The sequence below is a fragment of the Balaenoptera physalus genome, assembly GCF_965194825.1.
Source record: "Balaenoptera physalus genome assembly, chromosome: 20".
NCBI lineage: Eukaryota > Metazoa > Chordata > Mammalia > Artiodactyla > Balaenopteridae > Balaenoptera > Balaenoptera physalus.
Window position 1 is genome coordinate 9,946,814 of NC_138901.1, and position 25,995 is coordinate 9,972,808.

At 54.6% G+C, this 25,995-nt stretch overlaps 1 protein-coding gene and 1 long non-coding RNA gene across 2 annotated transcripts in view; one reads left to right on the forward strand and one right to left on the reverse strand.

Annotated features, from left to right (window-relative positions):
* The window catches only part of TIMP2 (TIMP metallopeptidase inhibitor 2), a 50,434-nt gene extending 34,256 nt beyond the window's left edge, over nucleotides 1-16,178 (reverse strand). The window contains exon 1 of the mRNA XM_082443046.1: nucleotides 15,756-16,178. Within this exon, the coding sequence (XP_082299172.1) occupies nucleotides 15,756-15,885 (130 nt within the window). The 5' untranslated portion in view covers nucleotides 15,886-16,178. The remainder of the gene's footprint in view (nucleotides 1-15,755) is intronic.
* LOC309650967 overlaps nucleotides 1-25,995 on the forward strand; it is a 356,435-nt gene that overhangs the window by 240,722 nt on the left and 89,718 nt on the right. The window lies entirely within an intron of this gene.

Sequence of the window (25,995 nt, forward strand, 5' to 3'; positions counted from 1 at the left end):
CAGCCGTGCTGCTGGAATGCAAGCCTTCAGCTCAGATTTTTCACAGGCTTGAACACCTGGTCAAATCTAACAAGGCCAAGCATACTGGGAAAACATCTACAACCCACACGTGGGTCCCCACATCCGACCCTGCAAGTGCCAAGTGGGAGAATGTAGCTCCGAAGGAGCAAAGCTGGAGACGAGAGGGTCTGAGCCGGCTGTGAGCTCAGAGTCGGCAGAGACCGTGGTCACCAAAAGAGCCAATGTGATCGTTACCTGTGTTGCTAGAAATGCCTAAAACAAGCAGGGTAATGGTCCAGCCCAGCCCCTGCGCAGGTCAGACCTCACCCACCCTGTTCCCCCCACCACGGGACGTGTGAAGATCAAACGGGATGGCCTGCAAGTTTTAAAATCAAAATATAACTATCGAAATTTTTAGGGGGACTTCCCTGATGGTCCAGTGGTTAAGACTCCACGCTTCCAATCCCTGGTCGGGGAACTAAGATCCCACATGCCACGCGGTGCGGCAAAAAAAAAAAGAAAGAAAAGAAATTATTAGGAGTTCACCTAATGAGAAATACACACTAAATGAGAACTACACTTTTACTAAATAAGGAGAAAATTTGAGTAAGGGAGAGGTATGTCTTCCCAGATATGGTTCAGAAAGGCAGGGAGTGGTTAAGGATGGGAAGAAGGGCCTCAGAGTTCAGGAGGAGAATGAAGAAACAAACAAAAACAGGTCATAGGAAGGAAAGTCCTAAGGAACCAAGAATGTTTGGTGGGAGGCTTGCAGGTGGTAGAAAAGTCTAGAACAGTGTACTCTGGTGGTTCAGAGTATTGACTGTGTGACCTAGCACAGGTTTCTTAACTCTGGGTGCCTCAGTCTCTGTTCATCTGTAAAACGGGGATAATAACAGCAACACCCATCATCTACACAGATGCTAGCGCTCATCACCATCAGAAACACCCACACGCTTGGCAAGCTGCTTGGGGAGGAAGGTGGTACTTACTGTGCGTGTCTCCAGATGCCTGGACCAGACCACCAAGAACACATTACAGGGAGGCAGAAATTGGCCCGGGTGGAAAGAAGCACTTTCTACAGGGCTGTCTTGAAATCACTGGGCTGACTTGTTAGGTAGTGAGACACCCATCACGGGAGGCATCCAAGCCAAGCCCAGATAAAACAAACATCAGAAACATTTTAAACTCCATTTCCCTGAGTTCTAGCCGCTAGAAATACACTTTGTGACACCCAGTGTGCTGCCCAGAGCTTCCACTTTTGCTCACTTCCTGACTCTCCCTCAGTTAAGTTCCAGAGTAGTGGTTCATAAAGCCGGCTGGGTGTTAGACCAGCTGCATCAGAATCACCTGGTGGAGAGGTGAGCATGGTAGACTGTGAGTCCTGGCCAGGCCCTACCGCAGGTTTTTCCACCCGAATCCTGGGGTGGGGTTTGCGAATCTGTATGTTTAACCATCTCCCTGATGCACACTCAGGATAAGGACAGTTCTAGAAGGCTGAGATGGCTGGGCAGCCAGCCTCTAGGAGAACAAGCCCTTGTCATCCTGTCTCCGTCACCTCCCCGACCAGCTTCATTAAGACAGACATGAGGCACAGGCTCTTCCAAACTCACAGGAGACACCAGGCTAGCTGGGGGGCTGCTTACGGCTGATCCAACTGGCGCCTTACTAAATGTCTCTTGAGGATGTCAACTGCTTTCCCTCCAACCTTACTACTGCAGCTACCCCGCCTAGGTCAGGGGTCCCCAGTGCCAACAACTGTTGTTGTATGATGATCTCCCCCCTCAAACCACCACATTCACCCCCAACCCCATCCCACCAGCTTCCACTGCCCATCCTCCCCGATCCAACTGTATATGCAGAGCCCCGTGGTGCAAGGACTTTCAAATTAGCCTTTTGGACATGTGGCCTGGACACCCTTATTGGCCCACTTCCCAAGGCGCCCTCACCAAACCACTGGGCACAGTAAGAACTCCACCCTCACAATGGATAAGGGGGCGGGGACACAACAAGAACCTCGGCCCTGGGTGCTCTGCATGGGGTCTCCGGGGCCCACCGACCAAAGTTGGCTGGAATCGCAGCTCCCCACCTCCGCCAGCAGCCCAGCATCCGCCCCAGCTGGTGAACTCTGGCAGCCGCTGCCACGGGAACGACAGAGCTGCTGTGCTCTGACATCAGAGCGGGGGTGAAGTCAGGGACGGTGACGAGCCAGCCACAGGGCGAGCACCTGTCAGCACACCTGTTGTGGGTCCACCGATCACAAAGATTTGGCTCAAACAGCTGGGGTGATGAGCAGAGGGAGGGCCACCTCGGGGGCACCGTGAAGATGCCTGACGTGCGCGTGCCTTCGGTGCTTAAAGACGGTCTGGCAGGGAGAAAATCCCTCCTGTCCCAGCCTGGCAGCACGGTGACGCTCCTCATCGAGGTGTCACTCTTCTGAGCTGTTGCACCTCAAGGTCAGAGCTTCCCGACAACGCTGGCCACCCCTCCTCCCACAGGGAGGGCGTCTGGTCCCACTCAGGTTGGGGACATTTGCCCCTCCAGGATCCACTGTTGAGCTGAGCCGACTGGAGGTGGGGGGAAGGAATGCTGGCCTGGGGCCCCCATGTCACCCACCCACCCACCCATCCATCCAAAATAAGAAATAGGACATGCCTGACCTCATTTCTAGGGCTAAGGGCACCCTCCACAAATTTGACAATTGAGAAATTTAGTTTGGGGAACATTGGCCCCAAGATGTCAAAGCAACTGATCTCAGGGTTTGGTTTCTCGCGAAAGTCAACAGCAGGGACTTGGAACCTTGGAGGCAGAGCTGATCCAGGGATGAACGCCTTTGTGTGGGGCTGGAAGGGCCCTGGGGAGGTCATGTGGTCCCCGACCCGGCGTGGGGCAGGAAGTCTGCCCCTGAACTTCTCAACCACAGCTCCCCACCCACTTTTTGGGCCCCTCTTCTTGGCCCCATAGACACAAAGTCTTATGTCCATTTCTCCTTCCCCAGAGCATACCCAGCCCCCAATCCCTTAGCCTCTTCTCAGCAAGGTCATGTACACCCACCTTCAGCATGGGACAAGTTTGGGGTGGGGCTTGGGGAGAGTGCAGATAACATGGTGGCCAAAAACTTCAGCTTGTGGGACCTTTGACGCATTCCGGAATGGCCACCACTGCCGTGCTCTCCAGGTTGTTCCTGCACTGAAGATATTTCTCCCAAGCCCGGGCTCTCCTGACACCATCTTAGTGATTCCTAGGATGCAGCTCCCATCCTCTGGATGAACCTGCTCTGCTCGGCGGTCTCTGCTCCATGGGGCCCATCAATGAACTAGGACCAACCCAGCTTTAATAGTGCGGGCCCAACCTACTGCTGAGTACAGTCAGACCCATACTTCAGCAAACCCTGACTTTAAAAACGACACGTATCTTTCAAGTTCAACAGAGAAAAATTAGAAAACACACACTTGCAAAAGAAAGTCTAATTTCCCCTCCTTTATCTGAACATTTTACATTTCAGTAAAAAATTCTACAACCTTTGGTCCCACAGAGCACCCGAGGCTGTGATTTATTTGACCACTGCCCTGCTGCTGTATCTAAGTGTTTCCAACACTGAGATAAACAAGACGGAGGCGAGCATCCACGTCACGAGATGCAAGCACATGTACTTCATTATTTCCCGCAAAAAAATTCCTAGCTTTAGAGTTGCTTGACCAAAGGGGAGACTTTTTCTTTTTCTAAATTAACGTATAGTTGATTTACAATGTTGTGTTCGTTTCTGGTGTACAGCAAAGAGATCCAATTATACATACATATATTCTTTTTTGTATCCGTTGCCATTATGGCTTATTACAGGATACTGAATATAGTTCCCTGTGCTCTACAGTAAGACCTTGTTGTTTATCTGTTTTATATATAGTGGTTTGTATCTGCTAATCCCAAACTCCTAATTTATCCCTCCCCCCTGCCCCCACCAGCTTTCCCCTTTGGTAACCATGTTTGTTTTCTATGTCTGTGAGTCTCTTCTGTCTTGTAAATAAGTTCATGATATTATTTTCTTAGATTCCACATATAAGTGATATCATATGACATTTGTCTTTCTCTATATGACTTACTTCACTTAGTATGATAATCTCTAGGTCCATCCATGCTGCTGCAAATGGCATTATTTTACTCTTTTTTATGGCTGAGCAATATCCCATTGTATAAATACACCACATCTTCTTTATCCATTCATCCGTCAATGGACATTTGGGTTGTTTCCATGTCTTGGTTATCGTAAACAGTGCTGCTGTGAACATTGGGGTGCATGCACCTTTACGAATTAGAGTTTTCTCCAGATACATGCCCAGGAGTGGGATGGCTGGATCACACGGTAAGTCTTACTTTTAGTTTAAGGAACCTCCATATTGTTGGCCATAGTGGCTGCACCAATTTACATTCAAGGGGAGACTTAAAGTCCTTGATCAGCATTGTCAAAATGCCCTTCCAAGCTTCTAAATTGCTCAGGTTAGGACCAAACACACCTACTTAGAGTCAGCCCTTCCAAGGACAACAAGTCTCTTGGCCACACAGAAGAGAGCAACGGAAAGGCCAAAGCTGTGATGTCTGATCTATTTCCAGAGACTTGAGCCAGGATCCGGCTCCTTAGATTCTTGGTGCCGCCCTTGGCTGCGTGACCTTGGGTAAATCATGGACCGCTCCCCATCCAGACAGGGGAGGACACCTGCCTGACCTACCACCTACCTCATGAGTCCTTGTGAAATGGAAGAGATGAAGTCCTTTTGCACTGAAAATCCCTAGACAGTCGATGTTTTTTTATCGAAGAGACTTATGATTGGTGACTATTTGCCGGTGGTTCCCCACCCCCCCACCCCGCAGAACCGGCGCACAAGAAACAAACACCACCTTCGATTTATTCCTTTGTTCCCTGCCCTGGACCCAACGGGGCCAAGGGGCCAGGATGTCACAACCAAGAATTGGGGACTGACAGCGCTCATCACGGCTCTGCTCCAACGCCATTCCTCCTGAGATACCTGGTTTCTGCCTGGGCATAGCTGGGCTGGGTCATTTCTCCCCGGGGCTTCTGAGGATTGAAGATTAAATGCTGGAGGGCTGCAGAGAAAAGCCCCCAGGAGAGAACTGTGTCTGCCCCCAAAACCGCCCTGTCACAGGGTCAACAGTCCTTCTGAAAAGGGATGTTCCCCTCGGAGCAGAACAGTCCACACGAACCTGAAGCCCACGAGTGACCTCTGGCCTTTTCTCCCGGCTACACGGAGTGCTGTCTGTTGACAGCACCCTGGACTCCAGAGGCTGGGGCACCCGGGGTCACCGCGAGCTCAGACTTCATCGCATGCCTGCAAACGTTCTAGACACGCGGCCCAATGAGATCATTCCTGTGCATCTCCACATCTAACGCGTTCCTTCCCACCCCGTCCTTGTTCTCCACACCCTCACATGTCATGGGACCCAGGTGAGGACAAGGCGGCCTGGGGCGGGTCAACCAACTCTGCACAGTGAATTTTCAACTACCTGGAGTGACCAGGGAGTGGTGGCACAGAGAAGGCAGAGCAGAGGACCATCAGAGGTACAGTTTCCATACAGTGCTGGGAGCCGGCGTGAGCGCGTCTCCCTCACATCATGTGGCCTGAGCTGAAAACCCATCCACCGGCCCTGAACTCTTGATCTGGACCAAAGGAAGGGCGGCAGAAGTGAGCTGGGCCACAGAGAGAGAGGCCAGGCTGAGTTTTACACGCTGTAGGAAGAACAGAGAAAGCAGAGGGGGCCAGGAATGTCAGAGGAGGTTTATTTCCCTGTTGCACCCACATGACTTTCTTCTTGAGGAGCTCTGGGGACAGAGGCCACGAGGTTTCACAGAAGCATCGTCCAGGGTCTCAGGATTCTAGATGGAGTGGGTGGGGCTGACATCTATTGAGTCCCTCCCATGCTTTTGCACACTTTACTCATTCATCAGAAATTCACTCAGCATCTGCTACGGCCCGGCCCTGAGGAGTTTAATTCTGCTTTTACAGAAGAAGAAACCGAGGCTCACAGAGGCACAGAGTCAGGACTCAGAACCAGCTCTAACAGGCTCCAAAGGCCCAAGCTTCTTCTCCCAATACGTTCCACTTCGTCTTTTTTCCTCCAAAATGTCGGTCCATTTCCTCATTCTGTCCTTGGTTAAGAATCAGCTGTTGAAGTGCCTCCTAACTAGGGCCTTTGACTGTCATCAGAGGGGCCTCGGCCACACCTGGTGCAGAGCCGGGGTGCTGAGCCAACTCGGCGAGGATGCCCTGACCCTATGGGGTCTCCTGGAAGCCCAACCAAGATCTCCAGACCACAGATCAGAAAGGGCCACATGAAGACTCATCCCAAGCCAGGCTCTGTCCCCAGGAACTCTCCACCCCGGAACGCTCCACCACAGAGGGGTTATGGCCTTTAAACTCATCCCTCCCTCTCTTAGGCCCACAGGTTCAAGATTTGCTGCATCTTCGGGGTCAGTTCAGAGAATGATATCCACAAGCATCATTTCTTCTGGAAAGCAGGGAGCGGGCCACCAGGTGAGAGGTGAGCCAGCCCCAGGAAGCTCACACTCAGGGGTGGGGGAAAGTTTTCATAAAGGGCCAGATGGTACAATAACTAACGTAGCTCTGTCGCTACTACTCAACGCTGCCTTGTAGCTCAAAAGCAGCTGCAGACTTTGTATTAGGAATGAGCGTGGCCGCATCCCAGTAAAACTGTATTTACCACGATAGGTAGTCGCGGGCAGGGGTGTAGTTTGCCAAGCCCTGAAAGGCCAGCATAGTTTTAGGAGGCCGACTGCATCCTGTGCGTCCTGTTGTAGGGCACAGCCTTGCTGGGGCAGCACCGGGTGGAAACACACCGCCTGAGTCTCACCTCGGAAACCTCAGATGTACTCAGCTCAGGGATGCTGCAAGATCAGATAGTAGTGATGGCTGCACGGCTCTGTGACTGCACTAAAAACCACTGAATTGTACACTTTAAATGGGTGAACAGTATGTGAATTACACCTCAATAAAGCATAAGTCTCTGAGGCAGAAAAACAATAACAGTCTTCTTAAGAAGCAATAAACCCTTCCCTAATCTGCTTCTTGGAGGACGAAGGCAAAGGTGGGCAGCCCTGGACGCGCTCCCCCTCCCTCCGGGCTCAGGGCTCTTACCCTCTTGCCCGCAGCCTTCTCCTCTGCCTCCCCCATCCTGAAGAAACCTCCACCCCTGTCTCCCCATTGTCTTTTAACTTTAAAATAATTATACAACTCACACACGTTAATCACAGAAAATTCAGAACACACAAATAAGCAAAACGAAATAAAAATCACCCTTGATCTCACCCACTGCCTAGAATTTCCACTTTTCTGTACATGCACAATAAAAAAAAAAAGGATAGAGATACATTCAGAAGCAATAAAACTTCTGTATGCCAGGGAATTTTCACCATAAAAACCAGGACAGTGGTTATCTAAGGGAAAGGAGGGGGTTGGGACCAGGAGGGATTAACTGAGGTTTCAGGGTGGCAATGACTCGTCTCTTAATTTGAGTATTTGCTTGATAACTTTTTGTTACAATGTACAGTTACGCATGGTGCACTTAAAAATTATATTAGACAGTGTTTGAAATGTGAAAGCATACTGACTGTATCTGGGCTTTTAAATTTAATGCACTCTGAACATTTTTCTAGGTCAAAAACGTGAATCTATAATACTGTTTAAAATGACTGCTTAATATTCTGCTGTCAGGATAGAGCTTAATTTAATTTAGCTCATCTCCAATTGATGAGCAAATCTCACGAACAAGGTCAGCTTCCAGGAGTTTCCCTCCTTCATGCTCCCCAGAGACCACCCCCTCCAAGCCAAGGTGGACCAGAATTGCGGCGTTCAGCCTCCTCAATGTTAAGCTTCCTTTCATTTTAAAACCCTCTGTCTTCTTACTCTGCTATTTGACAGTCATGTGACCCAAGCAAGCTAATCAGCCCGTGCCTCAGTCTGATCATCTGTAAAATGGGGATAATTGTGAAACAGACGTGTTAACAGGAGGAACGTATGGAACACAGTTCCAAGCACTTAGCATGCATGATGACAGCTGCTGTTACTGTTATTTGCCACAGTCACTTTTCCTTCACAGAACTACCACGGTTTCCCTCCTAGTTCCCTGGCCACCCTCCTGGAGGCACCAGGGCCCAGCTTGTGTGTCTCTGCGCCCCCCTACCTGTGTGATAACCATGGCCAGACCTCAGGGCTGGGTGAGGATTACACGTCCAGCACAGCATCTGGCACAGAAAGAGACAGTCCCCCCGCCCCAACCCTGAGAGCCTCCATGGGCACCATCCTAGGCACTGCACCTCTGCCCTTTCTTGTGATCTTTGCCCACAACCTTAAAAGGCAGGTAAATTATTATCTCCTCTTTGGTGATGGAGAAACCGAGGGCACTTGCCCAAGATCTCTCCCCTGGACTGAGTCATGGGGCTGCAGAGCAGCTGCCCTCACCACGCCGCTCCAAACCTATGTCCCCACTTCCCACCGCCTCTGCTCCCACCCCCTCTTCCCTCCGAGGCCCCTCACATACTTCCATAATCTGCTGTACCTACTACAGCTGGATACGCCACTGTCTCTGTCTCTCAGCAGAACTCAGCAGGGAACCCCACTGACCACCTGACCACGTTAGGGGATGCCTGGCCCTGGCCCTGAGGTCAAACCCCAGAGGCAGCCCCTGTCCCAGCCCGTCACCCCCCTGCCTGCCTTTCGTTTCCTGAGTCCCTCCCTCGTGCAGGTGCCTGCTCCGCTCACCTGAGTGACTGACTACCAGCCCTTAACATTGCTCTCCTGCCTGCAGCTTCCTTCCCCTCCCTCCCACGTCTCGGGGAGGTGGGGCGACAACAAAGACCCCCCCTGGTTCCCACTGCTGGGGCTTCAGGCTCTGCTGCTGCGCCCGGCCCAAGGCTGCCCACCCTTTGGTTTCAAAGCCCCTTCCCCCCATGTCTCTCACCCCTCCCAACAGGCCATAAATAAGTCTTTTACAGGCAGTGATTAACCTTTTAGGGGTCACATACCCCTTTGAGAACCTGGTGGAAGCCATGGCCCCTGTCCACAGAAAAACATGGACACACACACACACACACACACACACACACACACACACACACAGCTTTGCTTACAGTTTCAGGGCTCAAGACTGCCCCCCACCAGGCCCATCTCTGAACAGACGTCCATGCCCCCCAGGTTAGGACCCTTCTTTATAGAGATTACATCTCAATTTGATTTTTACAGCAAACACTCGCCCAGTCTGCCTTGCTGGGGTCTGCAGAAGCTTAACCTAGGATGCTAATTGGACGAGGCTGACCCCAATTTTGTCAGCTACAAAATGGGATTCCCCTGGGTCTCTATCACTTTCCCACTGGGGCCGCACATGCACGCAGTGATGGAGGCGCCAAAGGCTCCAGGATTCCAGCCAGCCCTCAGGGGTCCTGGAGGTGGGCCCTGGGAGAGCCTGGGCCTGGGCTGGGGGAGCCAGCTTCATTCCTGCTCTTTCTGAGACGCTGGTACCCAGACTGCCCCTCAGTCTGGAAGCCCTCCTCCCTCCCCACTTCCCTTGGCTGCCTTTCCTCCCAGCATTCTGGGGCATCTCACATACCCCTCCCCCAACCCCGACACCCTATGGTCCTCGCAGTCTATGGACCCTGTAGCAACTAAACAGAAGCCTAGCCAAGCACTCAAAATCTACCTGTTCGTTTAAAACTATGCACAAGTGCATCTGTCAATCCGTACAGTAAGGTATCTATAAAGTTCTCTTCTCACACCCAAATTGTCTTGGGTACCCGCTCTGGAAACGACTGCTCTGTGCAAACTTTGGTGGGTGTCAGAATCACCTGGAGAGTCTGAGAAATACCCATGCCCACGCCCTGAGCCCCAAGGGTCCAATATGGGACGCTAATTCAGACACCTGCCTTTCAGCAAACTCCCTGCGTGATGCCCGCTATCACCCACAGGTACACACTCTCGATGCCTCTCCTCAGGCCCTCGGGATGGAATGCAAACTCTACGTGATAAACCAGATGTCCAGTCCCACTCTGCCACTCGGGCCCTCCTGCCCCCGAGCCTGCTCTGCACCCAGACTCTCTCGCACCTTTCCCAGGCAGCCTGTCCCTGTCCTTGGCACTGTGAAATGATGCACTTAACCATGCCTGGTACATGTTCCCCCAGCTCCATCCTCTAATTTAGGGTTCTTAGCGCTTTCAACCTTAATTTCCTAAGTCTGCCTTTCTCTTTCCAGAAAGACCATCCTGGCCACAAGACCACTTGCCCTCAGCCCCTTGTTTGTGTGTGTGTGGTGTGTGTGTACTCTCACACACACTGCAGGGTGGAGGGGTGTCCAGGGCAGGCACCTGAGTCGAGCTCCAGGGCAGGGGAGAAGAATCGGTGGCACTTACACCCCTGCCCCTAGTCTGCCTTCTCTTTATCTCCTTTCACACTTTTTTTCCCCTGTTTTATTGATATAATTGACATACAGCACTATATAAGTTTAAGGTGTACAGCATAATGATTTGACTTAGATGTATCATGAAATGATTATTACAACATGTTCAATTAACATCCATCATCTCATAGATATAAAAGAAAAACAAAAAAAAGTTTTCCTTGTGATGAGAACTCTTAGGATTTGCTCTCTTAACTTTCTTATACATCATACAGCAGTGTTAGCTATAGTCATCACTTTGCACATTATATCCTTAGTACTTATTTATTTTATTGTTTTTTTTTAAATGTTATTTTTAATTAATTTATTTTTATTTTTGGCTGTGTTGGGTCTTTGTTTCTGTGCGAGGGCTTTCTCTACTTGCGGCAAGCGGGGGCCACTCTTCATCGCGGTGCGCGGGCCTCTCACTATCGCGGCCTCTCTTGCTGCGGAGCACAGGCTCCAGACGCGCAGGCTCAGTAGTTGTGGCTCACGGGCGTAGTTGCTCCATGGCATGTGGGATCTTCCCAGGCCACGGCTCGAACCCGTGTCCCCTGCATTGGCAGGCAGATTCTCAACCACTGCGCCACCAGGGAAACCCTTTTATTGTTTTTTGATTTTGATTTTTTTTAACTTTTTATTTTATATTGGAGTCACAGTTGATTAACAATGTTGTGACAGTTTCAGGTGTACAGCAAAGTGATTCAGTTATACACATGCTTTTGCTTTTTCCTGCTGTTTTTTCCCATCCTTCAAACCTCCTGGGGTCCTCCAAGCATACCTCTTAGCCGTTTTGGAACCCAAGGGGTTCACCTGCTCCCACAGCCCCTTGGGCACTGGCTCAGCAGCTCTGCATCAGGCGAGGGTGGCTGCGTCCACCCCCCGACCCCCAAGCCTGGGAGTCGTCTAAATCCGCAGCAATGGGATGCTCTGGGCAACCCAGCTGAGATGACAAAGAAGAGCGGCAGGACCCGAGCCCATCTGCAGCTCAAGGACTAGCGGCCAGGACCACCGATTCCAGGGGACCCAGCAGGCCCCAGGCTGCAGGCTGGCCCCATGTCCTCAGATCAGAGAGGGAGGAACACGTGGGGTGGGCAGAGCTCCCTCCCAGCCACGTGCCATGCCCGCAGCACAGCCTCCAAGCGCTGCACACACCTCTTCCCATCTCCCAACCCAGGTTCCAGTCACTCCCCTGGAGAATACATCCTTCCAGCAACACTGTCCAAGACCAAGCCCAGGAACTCGAGGGCCCCCCATGGCCCCCTCCCCATCCTCTCATTGGAACCCGTTATCTCTCTTCAGATGCCCAAATGCTTTTCACCTTGTGACAGTTACTTGGTTCATTATTTGCCCGAAGCACATGGAGGCTGACTTACTTTAAGCCACGCCCCTGGCGGTCGGTCGGGGTCGGGGGAGTCTACATGCCTTCTGCCCACCCTGACCCACGCAGTCTTAAACCTGCTTCCACACTGCCTGGCACCAGTGTCCTAGCGCTCCTTCCTGAGGGCAGGGATCATGCCTTGCTTCTCCCTTATGTCCCCCGGGGGCAGAGCTGGGCACTCTGTAACTGCTTGTTGCAACACAGGTGAGCCCGATAGGAAAATCGGGATTACGAAACACAGACTGATTATACACTTTGCGAAAGGAGTATCTTTACACGGCACCACCCCCATCCCAGCCCCCGTGCACTCAAGGCCTCACTCAGCTCACAGGAAGCTCAGCTGCCTTGCTTTTCCCTAGCACGTGTTTGGTGAAGATGCTGCCGTTTCTCAGTGCCTACTGCGTTTCTCCCCGAGTGGCCGCCATCCGGCCCCCATCAGCATGTGCCCAAGGCCAGCCTGTTTGCCCCGGCAACCAGCACATGCCCTTGGCTGTGGGCCCTGCTCCACCTGGTGCTAGAGACCAGCCCTCCTGGGAGACAGTGGCCCTGGGCCTCGCCACCCACGCCGCGGGGGAGACTTTATCGTCTGGGCCCAGAGAGCTCCTGGATTCACCCTCGACTCCAGAAACCGGCCCAAGCGGCCCAGGTCTGCCAAGCCACTCAGCTGGCTAAGGGACTCCAGGCTCCCGCACTGTGGCACTACCTGAAGAGCAAGCCCAAAGCTGGTTTCCAGCCAGGTTACTGGAGCCGTGCAGGCCTGTAGGATATGGCGAAGGACCCCATTAGATGAGAGGGAATGAGGCCGGCGGCGCATCCGAGCAGGGCTCTGAGACGTGAAAAGACTTCCTGGAAAGGAAGCTCATCCTCACTTTTCTGGAAAGGACAGGGAGCGGGGCCTTCCAGGAGGAGCCCCGGTCACCTCTTCCCACCCCTTCATCCTCAATCTCATAACCTCATAACAAACTCTTTTGCCGACCCCAGTTCCAATCCTACCGGCTGCAAGAGCTAAGGAGATGCCTCCCAGAAATCCTTACACAGGCAGACAGAAAAATGACTGTTTCCTAAGCCAACTGCCTCTTGTAGACACCAAGCCATTTCACAAGCCTGCATCCAGCCAACAATTAAAGGAGCCAGCACACTGCATTAAAGGTCAGTCTTTAGGGACCCCAAGTACAGCAGACCATCACCCTTCCTGGACCCCGGGCCACTGCCCTGGTGGCACAGTCACCTGTAGGGCTTTAAAACTACAAAAGCCAAGGTCTGAGCCAGACTTTTGATGTCTGCAAAGAGATCCAGACCCAAGGCAATTATGCTCTCGGCCAGAGTGGGGAATCATCACCAAGGAAGCCATGCACCACCTAAAGGAGAAGCAGATGTGGAAAGGCTATATAGCTTTCACTGTGGGGTTTACTCCATGGCCATCTGGGGCCTACACCCTGGGATGCCTCTGGGACATACCCCGAGTCGACTAAGCACAGAAGGGCTGCCCATGGAACAATACTGGGCAGCACCCACCCCAAATTCACGTCCACCCAGAACCTGTGAATGTGACCTTATTTGGAAATAGGGTCTTTGCAGATATGATCAAGTTGAGATGACGTCATAGCGGACTAGGGAGGGCCCTGAATCCAATGACTGGTATTCGAATAAGAGGAGAGGGCACAGAGACACAAGCACAGAGAAGAAGGCCACCAGAAGACAGAGCAGAGATTGGAGTGATGTGTCTACAAGCCAAGGGACACTGAAGATTGCTGGAGCCACCAGGGGTGGAACAGATTTCCCCTCAGAGCCTCCAGAAGGAACCTACACTGCTAACACCTTCATTTTGGATGTTAGGCCCCCTAAACTGTGAGAGAATCAATTCTTGCTGTTTGACGTCCCTCAGTTTGCGGTCACTTGTTACAGCAGCCATGGGAACCTAATGTAATGGGCTTTGTGGCACGACCCTGGCATCAGTAGGCCCTGTGGAACCTCTGAGCTGGGCTGGGGTTACAAGTTTTGGCTCTACGATGATTTTGATGTGATGACTTGGACACAAATGCCAGGAGATGCAGGTGGAAGAGAGGGTAACGCGCAAAGCAAGAAGGGGCCTTGAGGCATTCGGACACTGCTGCACCCTGACCTTTGCTGCCCTTGATCCAAACCCAAAGCAGAAACGGCCCCAGCGCTGCCTCAGCTGACACTGGACAAGGATGGGAGTGGCTGGCTGGGCATTCTCTCCGTGCAGCTGAGGGCTGTGAGGTGGTCCCAAGGCCCGACCCCTTCCTGCTCAGCCCCTGTGAACCAAGCCCTAGAGTCTCCTGAGCCACGGATTCCTTCTGAGCCTGGGCCTGATTCTGCCCTAGAAGCACAGCCTCTCTCTCTGCAAGGGGCCTGGGAAGGCCTGGACTCCCAGGGGACACCGCATGCAAGGCCAATCCTGGCTCCGCCACTGGGAGGAGCCTCTCCTCCCCCCCCCCCCCCCCACCGGTCTTGCTGAGCAGCGAAGCCAAATTGGAGAACTTCCCCCAATTCGGGTTTTGTGGAAACCACTCTGCAAGCACACACCGTGCCCCAAGTGCAGGTGGCCTGAGCTACGTGATGCGCACAGGTAGAATGACCTGAAGACCTCCCGCGCCAGGCAACAGCGGCAGCTCCAAGGGCCAACTGAGGTGTGGCCAGGAGCCGTGGGGAGTGTGGGGAGATCAGCGGGGCATGGCTGACAAGAGGAGAAACCCAGACACCCTGCCCTTGAGTCTGCACAGGTGAGGGCAGCCCAGCCTCACCACCGCTGGCAAGAGGATGCGTGGCTGGCGGCTGAGACTTAGAAGCAGAAAACAAACCTGTCAGGAAGTGAGAGTGAGCTGCAGAGGCCCACCTGCTGTGCATCCGTCCTTTTGGTTCAACTGAACCTGCCCCAGGAAAACCTGGCTGACTGTCACCAGGGCAGTAGAGGCCTGCAAGTGTCAGAACTGGATGGAAACCTCCAGGGCCCAGCTGGTTCCTCCCATTTCTGCTGCATTCTCCCCACTTCTGTCTCCTGCCCCTCTGTGGATGAGAACAAATAACTGGGCTCTCCTCCTTGCCTCGCTTGCTCCCATGTGTGGGGAGCAAGGGGTCCTGGGGGAAACAGATACTCGCTGGGGACTCTAAGCAGCCACACAACCCTACCTGCAACCTGCAGTCACCAAAGTCCCCAGCTCGTGTGGATGTCCTGAAAAAGCAGTCACCACTCAAGGACCCTCCTGCCTGTCCCTGTGTGCAGTGCCTCCTGGGCAGGACGTGGGAGGAGCCGGCCATGGGGCTCTGCCCGTCTTTCCAGCTGCTCCACTGAGCCCGTGGGGAACCTGACCAGGGGAGGGAAGCTTCCATCCAGCCCCAGCCTAATCTGGTGAGCCCCACGGGCGGCCTGGTGGGAGAGGCCCAGGCAGAGCAGCTCTTCCTCACCCAGCTCCAAGCCCAGAGGAGCCCAACTCCCATCTCACCTGTGAAAGTTTCTTCCTGGGGGCCCAGGTCCTTCAACCCACCGAGGTCGAGAGTCCCCCCACCCCCCAGGCTGTGTCCCGCACTCTCCCCGCTCCACCACCCCCCTCCCCACCCCCATCCCCACCCCCCCGCGCTGGCATCCCGGGGCCCTCCGCCTGCCAAAATCCAATCCGTTCCCTGGCTCCCTTTTCTGGGGCTGGAGCTGCAGCGGAATTTCGGTGGAATTTTGAGGTTGAGAAGCATCTCGGCAGAGAGGAAAAGAAAGGAAGAGAAGGAAGGGGGGAAAGAAAGTACGATTTTGGCATCAACTTGCAGGATTCTTCTAGAAGGCACCGAGGCCCCGGAGGCGGGCGCTGGGTCCCTCTGCAAGATGCGGGCGGGCGGGCGCCGGCGAAACCTCCGGGTCCAGCGCTCCCCGTAGGGGCGGTGGGCGCCGGGGCGGGGTCGCCGTCCTTACCTACGTCTGCATTGCAAAACGCCTGTTGCGGGTGCACCGGGGAGCAGCTGCAGGCGTCGGCCGGGCGGAGCAACGTCCCCAGCAGCAGGAGGCCGAGCACAAGCCGCAGGCTGCGGGCCGCGGCGCCCATGGCGGGCGGGGGGCGGGGGCGCGGGCTCGGGCTCGCCGCCGCCGCCTGGGCTCGGGGCGCTCCCCTCTCGCCGGCCGGGGCCGCGCGGGTCTGGGAGGCGCTCCGCGGGCGCGCCCTCCGCTCCGGCCCGCACTCGCCACACAAACTTTCTCGGCTCTTGGTCGCGGGGGCGATGAGGGGGCGCGGGGCGCGGCCGGCAGCGCGGAGACGAGAGCGGGCGGGGGGCAGCGAGTGAACGAGCGAGCGAACGAGCGCGCCGCGGGCCGGATCACTGACGCTCCACTGCCTTCTATGGATGTGTGCGCCGCGGGCGTGGGCCGAGCCGGCCTTTTATTGCTCTCCGAGGATTGTTGGGCTCCGCCCCCCGGTGGCGGGCGGCCAATGCCGGCTCCGGGAGCTCCCAGCCGCCCCCTCCCGGCTCGCCTCCCGCGCCTCCCGGCCCTCCCCCAGGCCCGGCTTTTGTTGTGTCCAGTCTGGCACGGCCGGGGCTGGCCGCTGCGCACCTGGCTTCCCACCGCCCGGTACCGTACCCCGCAGCCTCCCAAATCTCCAGAGCTTGGGGGGAGGGGGTTGCTGCGGGAGGACAGCGCCCAGTGGACCCTGACTCAGCACTTGGGACTCTCAGCCCACCGCTCCAGGGCACAGGCGGCCCACCCACCACCCCTTCCCCTCCAGCTTGGTACGGGAGATGTACACTGCCTGATTCCCTTCCACCCCTGGGGTCCCTGAGAGTCTAGCCAGGGATTGAGGAAAAGGATGTGCGCTTTGGAGCAGGGGTCGTTCCCTGCCGCCCCTCTCCCAGCCCCCTTTGGCTGGGTGGCCTCCTGAAATTTACCGAGGATTCCTTTTTCAAATGGAGGCCTTAGAATTTTAAGTGCGCTTGGCCAGTAGAGTTGGAGGGGGAGGGGAGAGTGGTTACTATGAACAAAACAGGATTTTATATAAACTGGCCATATTTTTGACCAGCCAGCGGGACGGGGGGTGGGGGCAGGAGCCCAGGAGACAGTAGGATTGGATGAAGGCATTTTCCGGGCTCTGCTCCCTTAGCCCACAAATGTGGGAGCTGAAGGACTTTTCCCAAAACAGTTCTGTGTTCCAAGGAAGGGCAGAGGGTCTTAGAGGTGTGGATGGCCCAGAAAGTGTGGCCCCTGGGGTCCCTGTCTACCTGTCTCTGAGCCCTCTCTGTGGTGGGCACTGTTACACATAAAGCCTCGTTCTTGCCAGCAGGATGTTTGTAATCTAGCCGGGGAGTTGTAAACTGAGAAAAATGACACAATTAAAGAATAATTGCCCGCTAAACTGTGTTGCTGACTTGAGATGTGAAACTGGGAAATACTGAAACAATGGAAAAACAGCTTCTTTCTGTTTATGCGTGCTTTGAAACAGACAACTTGAAGAAAAGTTAAATAGGCAGGGCAGTTATTTTTAGTACTCTTAACAATTCCAAAGTCACTTTTTCGGCTTTTGTTTCTGTAAAATAAAGTCGTGTCATTTGTGAAATGATGTTTGATGCTAATTTTTAAAGTACAGTTAATTTGGAAAATGATCGCAAGTTGGCTGCCTGTAGCCTTTTCATTTCTTTCTTTCTTTGCTATTGCAAGTGGAACGAAATGCTCTCGAACTTTACAGAAGCTGAAATCAATTTGTCAGTTTATGAAAGAAACAAATATCTATCTTAGGGGCTCTCAGCCTTTCAGGCAAGATAGACACATAAATGATCAAGTATACCTGAGGGTGAGAAATACATTACAGGTAGGTTGATGGTGGTGCAGAAGGGGATCGGGGTCCATGCCAGGCACAGGGCAGGAAATGAGGGGCCTGGGCTGGCCTTCCTTCCTTCCTTCCATCAACAACGCTTACCTGAGCATCTGCAGTAGGCACTGTCCTGAGAGCTGGGCATTCAGGCCTCCACAGAACAGACAATGGTCCCTGGGCCAGTGGGTAGAAGGACTCCTGAGCTGGTGAAGGAGAAGAGAAGTGAGGGGAGAGGAGCCATGGAGGAGATTTTAGAGGGTCTGGGAGGGGACCACGTTTTATTCTGAGGTCAGAGCTTCTGGAGGGTTTGGAGCAGAGGGGCAAAGCGGACCCCTCTGAAAGGATGGAGCTCTGTGGTAGGATCGGCAGGAGTGGGGGCAGAGGGTTTACCTGTGACTCAGAGATGCAGCAGCCCAGCCTCCTCACCTTGACCTTGCCAAGCCTCTGTCTCCCCATCCACAAAATGATGATACAGTCCCCTTCCTAGTGGATTTCTGAGCATGGCTGAGCAGAGGCGCTAAAATCCGGTGCCTTCGGTGGCTGCCATCAGGAGGCATTGAATGTTAAATGACTTTCACGAGGGCACAGCAGGTGAAGGGACAGAGCAGCTCCCGAAAGCTCACCCCACCCTGACCGGCCCAGCCATTTTACGGTGCCTGTGGCGGCCTTGGCTCCTAGGTGCCCCGCTTCATTGCCGTGGCCTCTCCATTCCTCCTCGTCATCCTCTGCCTGTGCTCCTAGTTAGAATCTTCCCATCTCAAAACCACGGGAACTGAGGCCTCAGGTGAGGAATCTACTGAAGACAAGAAGTAGATTAGGATCTGGCTACGGTGTCAACAGATGCCCTTTCACACGCCCTCTGCTCCACCGCCAAGAGGGCTCAGCAACTGGGGATGAATGTAGGGAAGGGGCCGCAGCTCTGACCTCTGCCCAAGGAGGGAGGTCAGGGTCAGGGCGCCCCACGCCCAGGAAGAAGGAGGACCCGAAGGCTGATAGCTCTCTCCATGGGCTTCTCTCCTAACTAGCTTCCCCGACCTTGATCTTAGGGGCCAGGCTAACAGGGGAGCCATACGGGAGACCCCCTCCCAGTCCCCATGTGCATTCTGACCACAGCCTGCTGGACCTCGGTTTGTATCTGTGACTCCCGGCAGGACTCAGGACAGACAGGAGGGGGCAGCACCTGCCAGGCCAGCTGGGGAGGGGGGCTTCTAGGACCCTCAGATCACCACCCGCACCCCCTGGGGCCACTACTTCCCACCAGGAACGCCCACTTTGCCCCTGCCTCCTTCCCAAAGAGACTTTCTCAAGGCAGAGCCCAGCAGAGCTGTCAGCCGGTCCCACCCCTGTGGGAGCGCACCTAGCAAACACATCCTGGGCTGGGCTTGGCAGCGTAAACGCTGTGCAGGGTCAGAAGGAAAATGCCAGCTCCGCCTCCTTCCTGCTCCTCTCAGGTAAACCGAGTCAGAGTGACCTCACCAGCCTCAGAGAGGAGGCCCTGTCCAGCCAGCACAAGGATGGACGTCAGAGGCGCCTCTTCTCACTCGATTCGCTCTCCCAGTTTACCGAAGATCCATTTCCTCCTGAGCTTGGAGTGTTTTCTCCCTCGAGACAGCTGGAGCGGAGCTGAAGGCCTCACACCCCTTCCAGCAGGTTCCAGAGAGCCAGACGCTCTACAGTATATAATCGGCCCCACAGGCTCAGGAATCTGGCCCCAAAAGAGTGGGCGTGTCTCGGGCAGGTCCGGGGGCGCGGGAGCTGGTGGCTGGTGAGGATGAGGGATGCGTCCCTGTGCCTGGCAGTTTGTGATGTGTAGCCCCCAGAGAGGAATGGGCAGCTGGCATTGGGGTCACGATGCCCACCCTCCCCCCCGGGTCGACCAACCGGGCATCAGATTCGTGGCCACAGTAGGTGGCGGTGCCACACGCAGCCCAGACATCTGTCCCCAAAGTTCCTTGGCGGGGCTGTTTACCATAGGACATCCCAAAGGTGACAAGAAGGTGAGTAAGAATGACCGGGCCGTGTGTGGCGTGAAGATGGGCCACGGGTCACGGCACAGTCAACATGAGCATCTTCGTGATCAGCCATGGACACTCTAAAGGACATTTTGATTTTTGTTTCACTTCATTAATTTCATTATGAACCCTCTTCCGCTGGGCCGGCTTCTCAGCCTTGGCCCCGCTGACCTTGGGGCCAGACCTTTCTCTGGTGGGGCCGTCCTCTGCACAGCGGGGCTGTCCTGTGCGTGGCAGGGGTATTGAGCAATAACCCTGGTATCTACCCTCTAGATGCCAATAGCATCTTCCCCCCAAGTTGTCACAACCGAAGTCCTCAGACTTTGCCTAATGTCCCCCGGGTGGCAAAACCTCCCTAGTTGATAACACCTAACTGGGGAAACTGATAAAAATCGCTGGTCTTGAGACCAAATGCAGAGACGTAAACAACAAGGTTCTGTTTCTGTAGGGCAAATAGTAATGCGTAGGGAGGGCCTCTGTACCCACGTATCACCCAGAGAACAGGCTGGGAGATGGTGCTCTGTCCGCACTGGTTCTCAGGGGAGAGAGGGAAGGCAAGAAATAGTATAAAGATTGTTGTTTAAAAAGTGCCCATGGAAATTCCCTGGCAAGTCCAGTGGTTAGGACTCCACGTTCTTACTGCCAAGGGCCTGGGTTCCATCCTTGGTCGGGGAACTAAGATCCCACAAGCCACACGGCCAAAATAATAATAATAATAATAATAATAATAATAAAGTGTCCATGAGCATAGAGCATGCGTGATAGTCCATTTATGGGAAATTACACACATGCAGGGATGCAGACGGATGTATGAACAGGTGTTCACCAAAAAGTTCATTGCATGTCTCCGGGTGACGGGGACTTAGGTGATGAGATAGATGTCATATCCTGCTCCTCGTGTGGGGAAAGCAATTTTCAGATGATGGTCCAACCCTAAAATGGACAGCACTTGGGGCAGAAATATGGCTATTTTTCTACATTTTCAGCACATCACTACTAAAGCCTGCCCTGGCTGCAGCTCCTCTAGGCATTTACTTTCCAATGCTCCCGCTCCGTCCTCTACACTGCTTTTGGCTCACGCCTCCCATTGGGGTTTCTTTGGCTGCGCCTGTGGCTATACTTTACGCCATCCCATAGAGCATCTTTAAGAAGGCGGGACCTGGCCTCTCTCCTTCACTCCCTGCCTCTGCACCTGTCAATCCCCCTTCCTCCCCTCCCAGGCAGGTCCCCCTCTGGGCAAAGGCAGCCTTGAGCCAGGGCACACACCTTGCAAACCTGCCTGTATCTTAATTCCCCGCTCCCCACTATGCAGAGCACAGCCTTCACAAACCCGGCAGCAGTACCCACACCGCCCCTGCTGCTCTGATCCATTCTAGAGTGGCTCCAGAAAGAAAGGAGGGAGGGAGGGAGGGAGGCTGTCCTGGGGGTGAACAGAAAGCCCATGAAGTAAGTTGTTGGCTTGAAGACACTGCCGCATCTGAAGTATCCGGAGCAGACAGCCTAGACTGGCAGCACGTAAACACTTCCTCCAGGGAGGCGGCTCTGGCACAGCCGTGGTTTCCCCCTGGGCCGGGAAGCCTTTTCAGACCTTGCTTCCCATGGACTCTCATATGGCACTGCCTCTCCTCCCTGTGGCCATGTTTTGCCTCCCTGTGACTCAGAAGGGACTCCAGTCCTGCAAGGGAGGGCACGTCCCTCCTTCCGGTAGCGAGGGAGGGCCAGGGAGCCGCTCCTGCACAGTCTGTGCCCCAGAATTCCACACCCCGGAGCTGTGCTTTTCTCCTCCGGCTCCCCACCTGTCTGCCTCTCAGCTCTCCCCGAACTGGGCTCTTCCCAGATCCCCCTGTAGGCTTCATTTACATGGAAAACAAAGGATTATGAGAGACACCAGGCAGTGGCTCTCTTTGGGGCACTGCTCTGCATTTTCTCGTGCCCAGGCCATCTCCTTCTGGCTCTGGGCATGCGGTCATGTTCTTCCCCTCATGGGCGGGTTAGGGAGCAGGGTCAGCGAGCAGAGATGGGACCAGTGCTTCTCCATCCCTGGCTTTCTCCCGGAAGCAACCACAGCTGGCATTCTGGGGACCAGGGACTGGCCAGGAGCGAGGGGCGGGACAGCTGGGGGACTGGCTGCCCAGCTCAGCAGGGGATGGTTGGGGTTGAGTTTTCGTGGTTTCAGGTTCGCCTCCCTGGAAGCCAGAGGCAGGGGGCTCAGGTTTCCCGGCCCCGCCATCCTGCTCTTCCTTTGGTGTTGGGAGTGACGGCCCATGGCCATGATGTCATCGCCTAATCCAAACAGAAGGGGGGCTGGTTTGGCGGAGCTGGCTGGCTTCCCATGCTGAGTGCAGCAGTAAATTTCATTTCAAGGCTATGATTAGGACTATGCCCAAGAATTTCCTCTCTCTCCTTCCTCTCCCCAATCCTATTTTTCTTTCTGTGCTCCTGCCTTGCCTTCTCTCCCCCTTGCCCCGCCCCCCCCCCCGCCCCGCCCCAGTCTCTCTTCTCTGGGGATGCCTCAGGTTCTCGGCAAGGTCAGCCCGTGGTCAGCATCCAACCTCCTTCCATCCCCAGTCCAGTTTCTTGTCACCTTCAGATTCCAACCTGTCTCCCTCCCTCCCTCTGTGATGAGCTTTGGAGCAAACGGAGGAGGTCCCAGCCCCTAGAGGTCATCCACTGGAGTCCGGGGTGAGGGCGAGGGGACAGAATGCCTAAAGGCCCTCGTTCAATCTTGAGCTGAACTGCCAGACAAGATGGAGAGCAGGACGTGGGTGGCTCTGGTCCCCAACAAAGAGATCAGAAGGCAACGAACGGAGCCAGCAGGAAGGCGAGGAGAGGCCCGGCTCCCTGAAAAGTGATTCATCAGGTCCTCACCGCCATTTCCAGCTGCTCTCTGGAGTTGTGGGCCTGGCTCGTTGACTGTCTGTTTTTGGCACTCCCACTCTCTCCTCAGCTACGAGACAGCAGCCCAGCCCCACAGGCAAGAGGGGCCAAAAGGCAGTGGCTCGCCCTCTGGGACCCCATGTCCCTGGGCCTGCCCAGCCCCTGGTAGAAGTGGGATCACGTGTGCAGTCCTGCCCCAAATCCCACTGCTTCTCTCCTCCTCCTGCACAGCCCCAGTTCTGCCCAGGCGTTCCCTGGCCCGGGAACAAGGCCAACACCAAGTCACTGCTGGAGGTGACTTGCATCCTCCAGCACAGCCTCCCCTGACAGGTGTCATCTGACTACAGAGCCGGGTCGCCTAGATGCCCACAGGGAAGGCAACAGGGGCTGGGTGGGCTGCGTCTCTCAGCACCCAGGCAGGCTGGGCTTCCTGAAGACACAGAGGGTGCCCTGGGTCCCCCTCAGCGCTCCCCATCGAGTTGGACTGTGGTCTGACTTCTCAGGGCAGGTAGAGGGATGTCCCAGGTGTGGCCTCCTGGCTGGCAAGTAGCCCCCTGTCCCCCCCACCCCAGTCCCCCCCCAGGCACATCGCTCTCCAGCGCTCCTTCCCCGCCGAGCCTGGACGTGGCCTCAGAGCTTTCCTTGCCATGACCCAGGAGCCAGCCCAGCCAGCCAAAGGGGGCTCGTGATTGATTTCCATCCCAGGGAGGTGCCCGGCTGGGGTCGTGTGGAGAGCGGGCCGCCCTAGGGAGGGGTAGAGATGGAAACTGCCCTTCTGTGGCCCGTTTACCTGGAATTCTCAGACCCCTTGCGTTTTCTCACACGGGTTACTTGTCTTCATGTCTGCCTTCCCCAAGACGCCCAACTTCTTAAGGTTATAGCTCATTTGTTTATTCATTCATTCATTCATTCATTCGACAAGTTTTTGGGCCCCAGCTGTGTGTCAGGCATGTGCAGGTGCCGGGGATGTGGATGGAACAAAAACAGTCCCTTTCCTGCTACAGCATAATCCACCTTTTAGTAGAAATACAGATAGAGATGATGGCAAAGTGTGTTGGGGGCCAGACGGAGGAGCAAAGGCACCAGCGAGGTCTGGATGGCCTGGGGTAGAGACCTGGAGGTTGGTCAGAATGATTCAGATAAGGTGGGAGCACTGTTCTAGGCAGACGGAACCAGAGGTGGGAGGACGAAGGAGCTGCAGGAGGGTCCTGTCAGCTGAGCGCAGAGTTGGGTGGGGGCAGGGCGGATCTGGACGTGAGGGGTGGGAGTCGGAGACAGGCAGCAGCTGTCCGAGGTGACTCACTGCTGCACAGAATGATTGGAAACACATGTCCCGCCGAGAGGCGCATTCATTACTCACAGCCGAGGGTTCTTGGACAACATGGGAGTCAAGAGGGAGACTGGTGGGGAGGGAGAGTGGTCGGCAGGGCCAGGGAGGGGCTCCGGGCTCCCTCGTGGTCGGTGCCCACCGTCTGCACCTTGACATCCTTTGCCGAACGCTCCTCAACTCTGGCTGAGTTCCTACTCGATACGTTAAAAAAAAAAAAACCTTTTTATTATGAGAACTTCCAGACATATTCACAAGGAGAGAGAGCAGTGTAATGTTCACCCATGTCCCAATGCCCAGCTTCGAAAATGATCAACTCATCCAGTTTTCCTCCATCAACACGTGCCCCAATGGACGATTTGGAAGCAAATCCCAGATGTTGTATGTAGTTCCTCTGTAAATATTGGAAGAACATTTTTGTTGAAGGTCTACTTTCTCTTTTTCTGGGTAAAGAAACACACTAACTTCATTTTATGAGGGTTTCTCACAAGATTTTTTCTTCTCTTTGGGCTAAACCTGCTCTCCAGAATCAGATAAACCAGGCTTTATCCTCCATCACCAGCTGTGTGACTCGTGCCCCATGGCTTAACCTCTCCTGTCTCTGCTTCCTCATTTGGAAAATGGGATCCCACTGATAGTATCCTCTACAGGAGCTCGCAGGAAGGCATCCAGCACATGGCAGGTCCCGGATGATATTGGTGATGAAGGTGCCAAGAAACAAAGCAGATCTCACAGCCAGGAGGCTGCTGGGGCCACGATTCAAATCCTAATCTGCCAGACTCCAAAACCTGTTACTTTTTCATACCTTAGGCATGGTCGGCACGCCCAACCAGCATGCTTTTTAGGGTCCACTGAACCAAGGTTGCCAGTGACTTTTGGTCATGATCTGGAAGATCCCTCTGCCCTGAAACTCCTTCCCCTTGGAACAGGGTTGGGGGAGATGTGCAGTAGCAGCGAAGCAGTTTCTTCAAGAACTCAAGGCCCTTGGGAATGAGCAGCAAATGGGGCCTCCCAGCCAATGGGAGGGGAGAGGGATGAGAAGAGGGCGTCTCCCTCCACCTGGAGGTAGGCTCAGATCTTCCCACCTGGGAACAGGTACTCTCAGTGTAACCCTGAATCTATGGGTTGTAAGGAATAAATACCCAGATGAGACAGGTTGGCTAAAGTGGGCTTTCTTCAAAGGATGTAGCCTCTGAATGTCTGGAATCTGGAGAACACTCAGGCCTACTTTATCCCTCTTGTTCTTTTCAGTCCTCCGAATGGCTCATCTCAACTACTTGCCTGTCTCTCTGTCTCCTTTCTCTCCCCGAATTTCTCTGCGTTTTCGCAGCCCAGCCTGGCTGCCTTTTTATCCAGAGCATTCTTATGAGCGCAGATCCAATGGGCCAGCCGGGGTCAGGTGACTACCCACTCCTGGCTCAATGGCTATGGCCGCTGGTACCAACTGGGTAGTCAGAGCCTGGGGTCTGAAGGACAGGCTGGGCCAGGAGGGGAACAGGAAGGGACACCTCTCTGGAGTGAGGGTAGGGCCCCCACAGAGAGACACTCAGGTGGGCAGACAGTTGGGCCCTTGACTGCCCACCCATGAGACTCTCATACCCTTTGAACCCTTCAGCATTTGGAGAAGGCAGTCAGGGTCTGGGCCCAGGATGATGGCTCTGTGCCATCGGCTTGGGAGAGGTTGGGTCCAGCAGAAGAATCCTGTGGGGCTGCACCTCCCAGGCCTTGTTATTGCTCACACCTTGATAGGGCAAAGAACCCTATTCAAGGCTATGAGGTCAGAACCCTGGCCTTGTCTTTGACCGTGTCTCCTGGCAGCAGTGGAGGACAGCAGCCGCTCCAGGCTCGGACGTCGCCTGGAAGGCATGTCTGGGGCTGCTACTCTCTGACTGCCAGAGAAAATATTTTTTGCAGGTTCCTCGTGAGCTGAGAATGGAAACGCAACACCCAGCAGGATGAGTGGGGGAGGGAGGCCTGCCTTTCTCCGAGGATCAGGAAGACACCTGGGGATGGAATCACTCAGGCACAGCTGGGATGGCAGGTCCTTGGTGGGCAGGAGGGGCCCAGGTGAGCAGAGTGGCCAAGGGTGGGGAAGGCCCAGGACCAGGGCAGATGATGGGGTTGTTAGAAAAGTGTGTG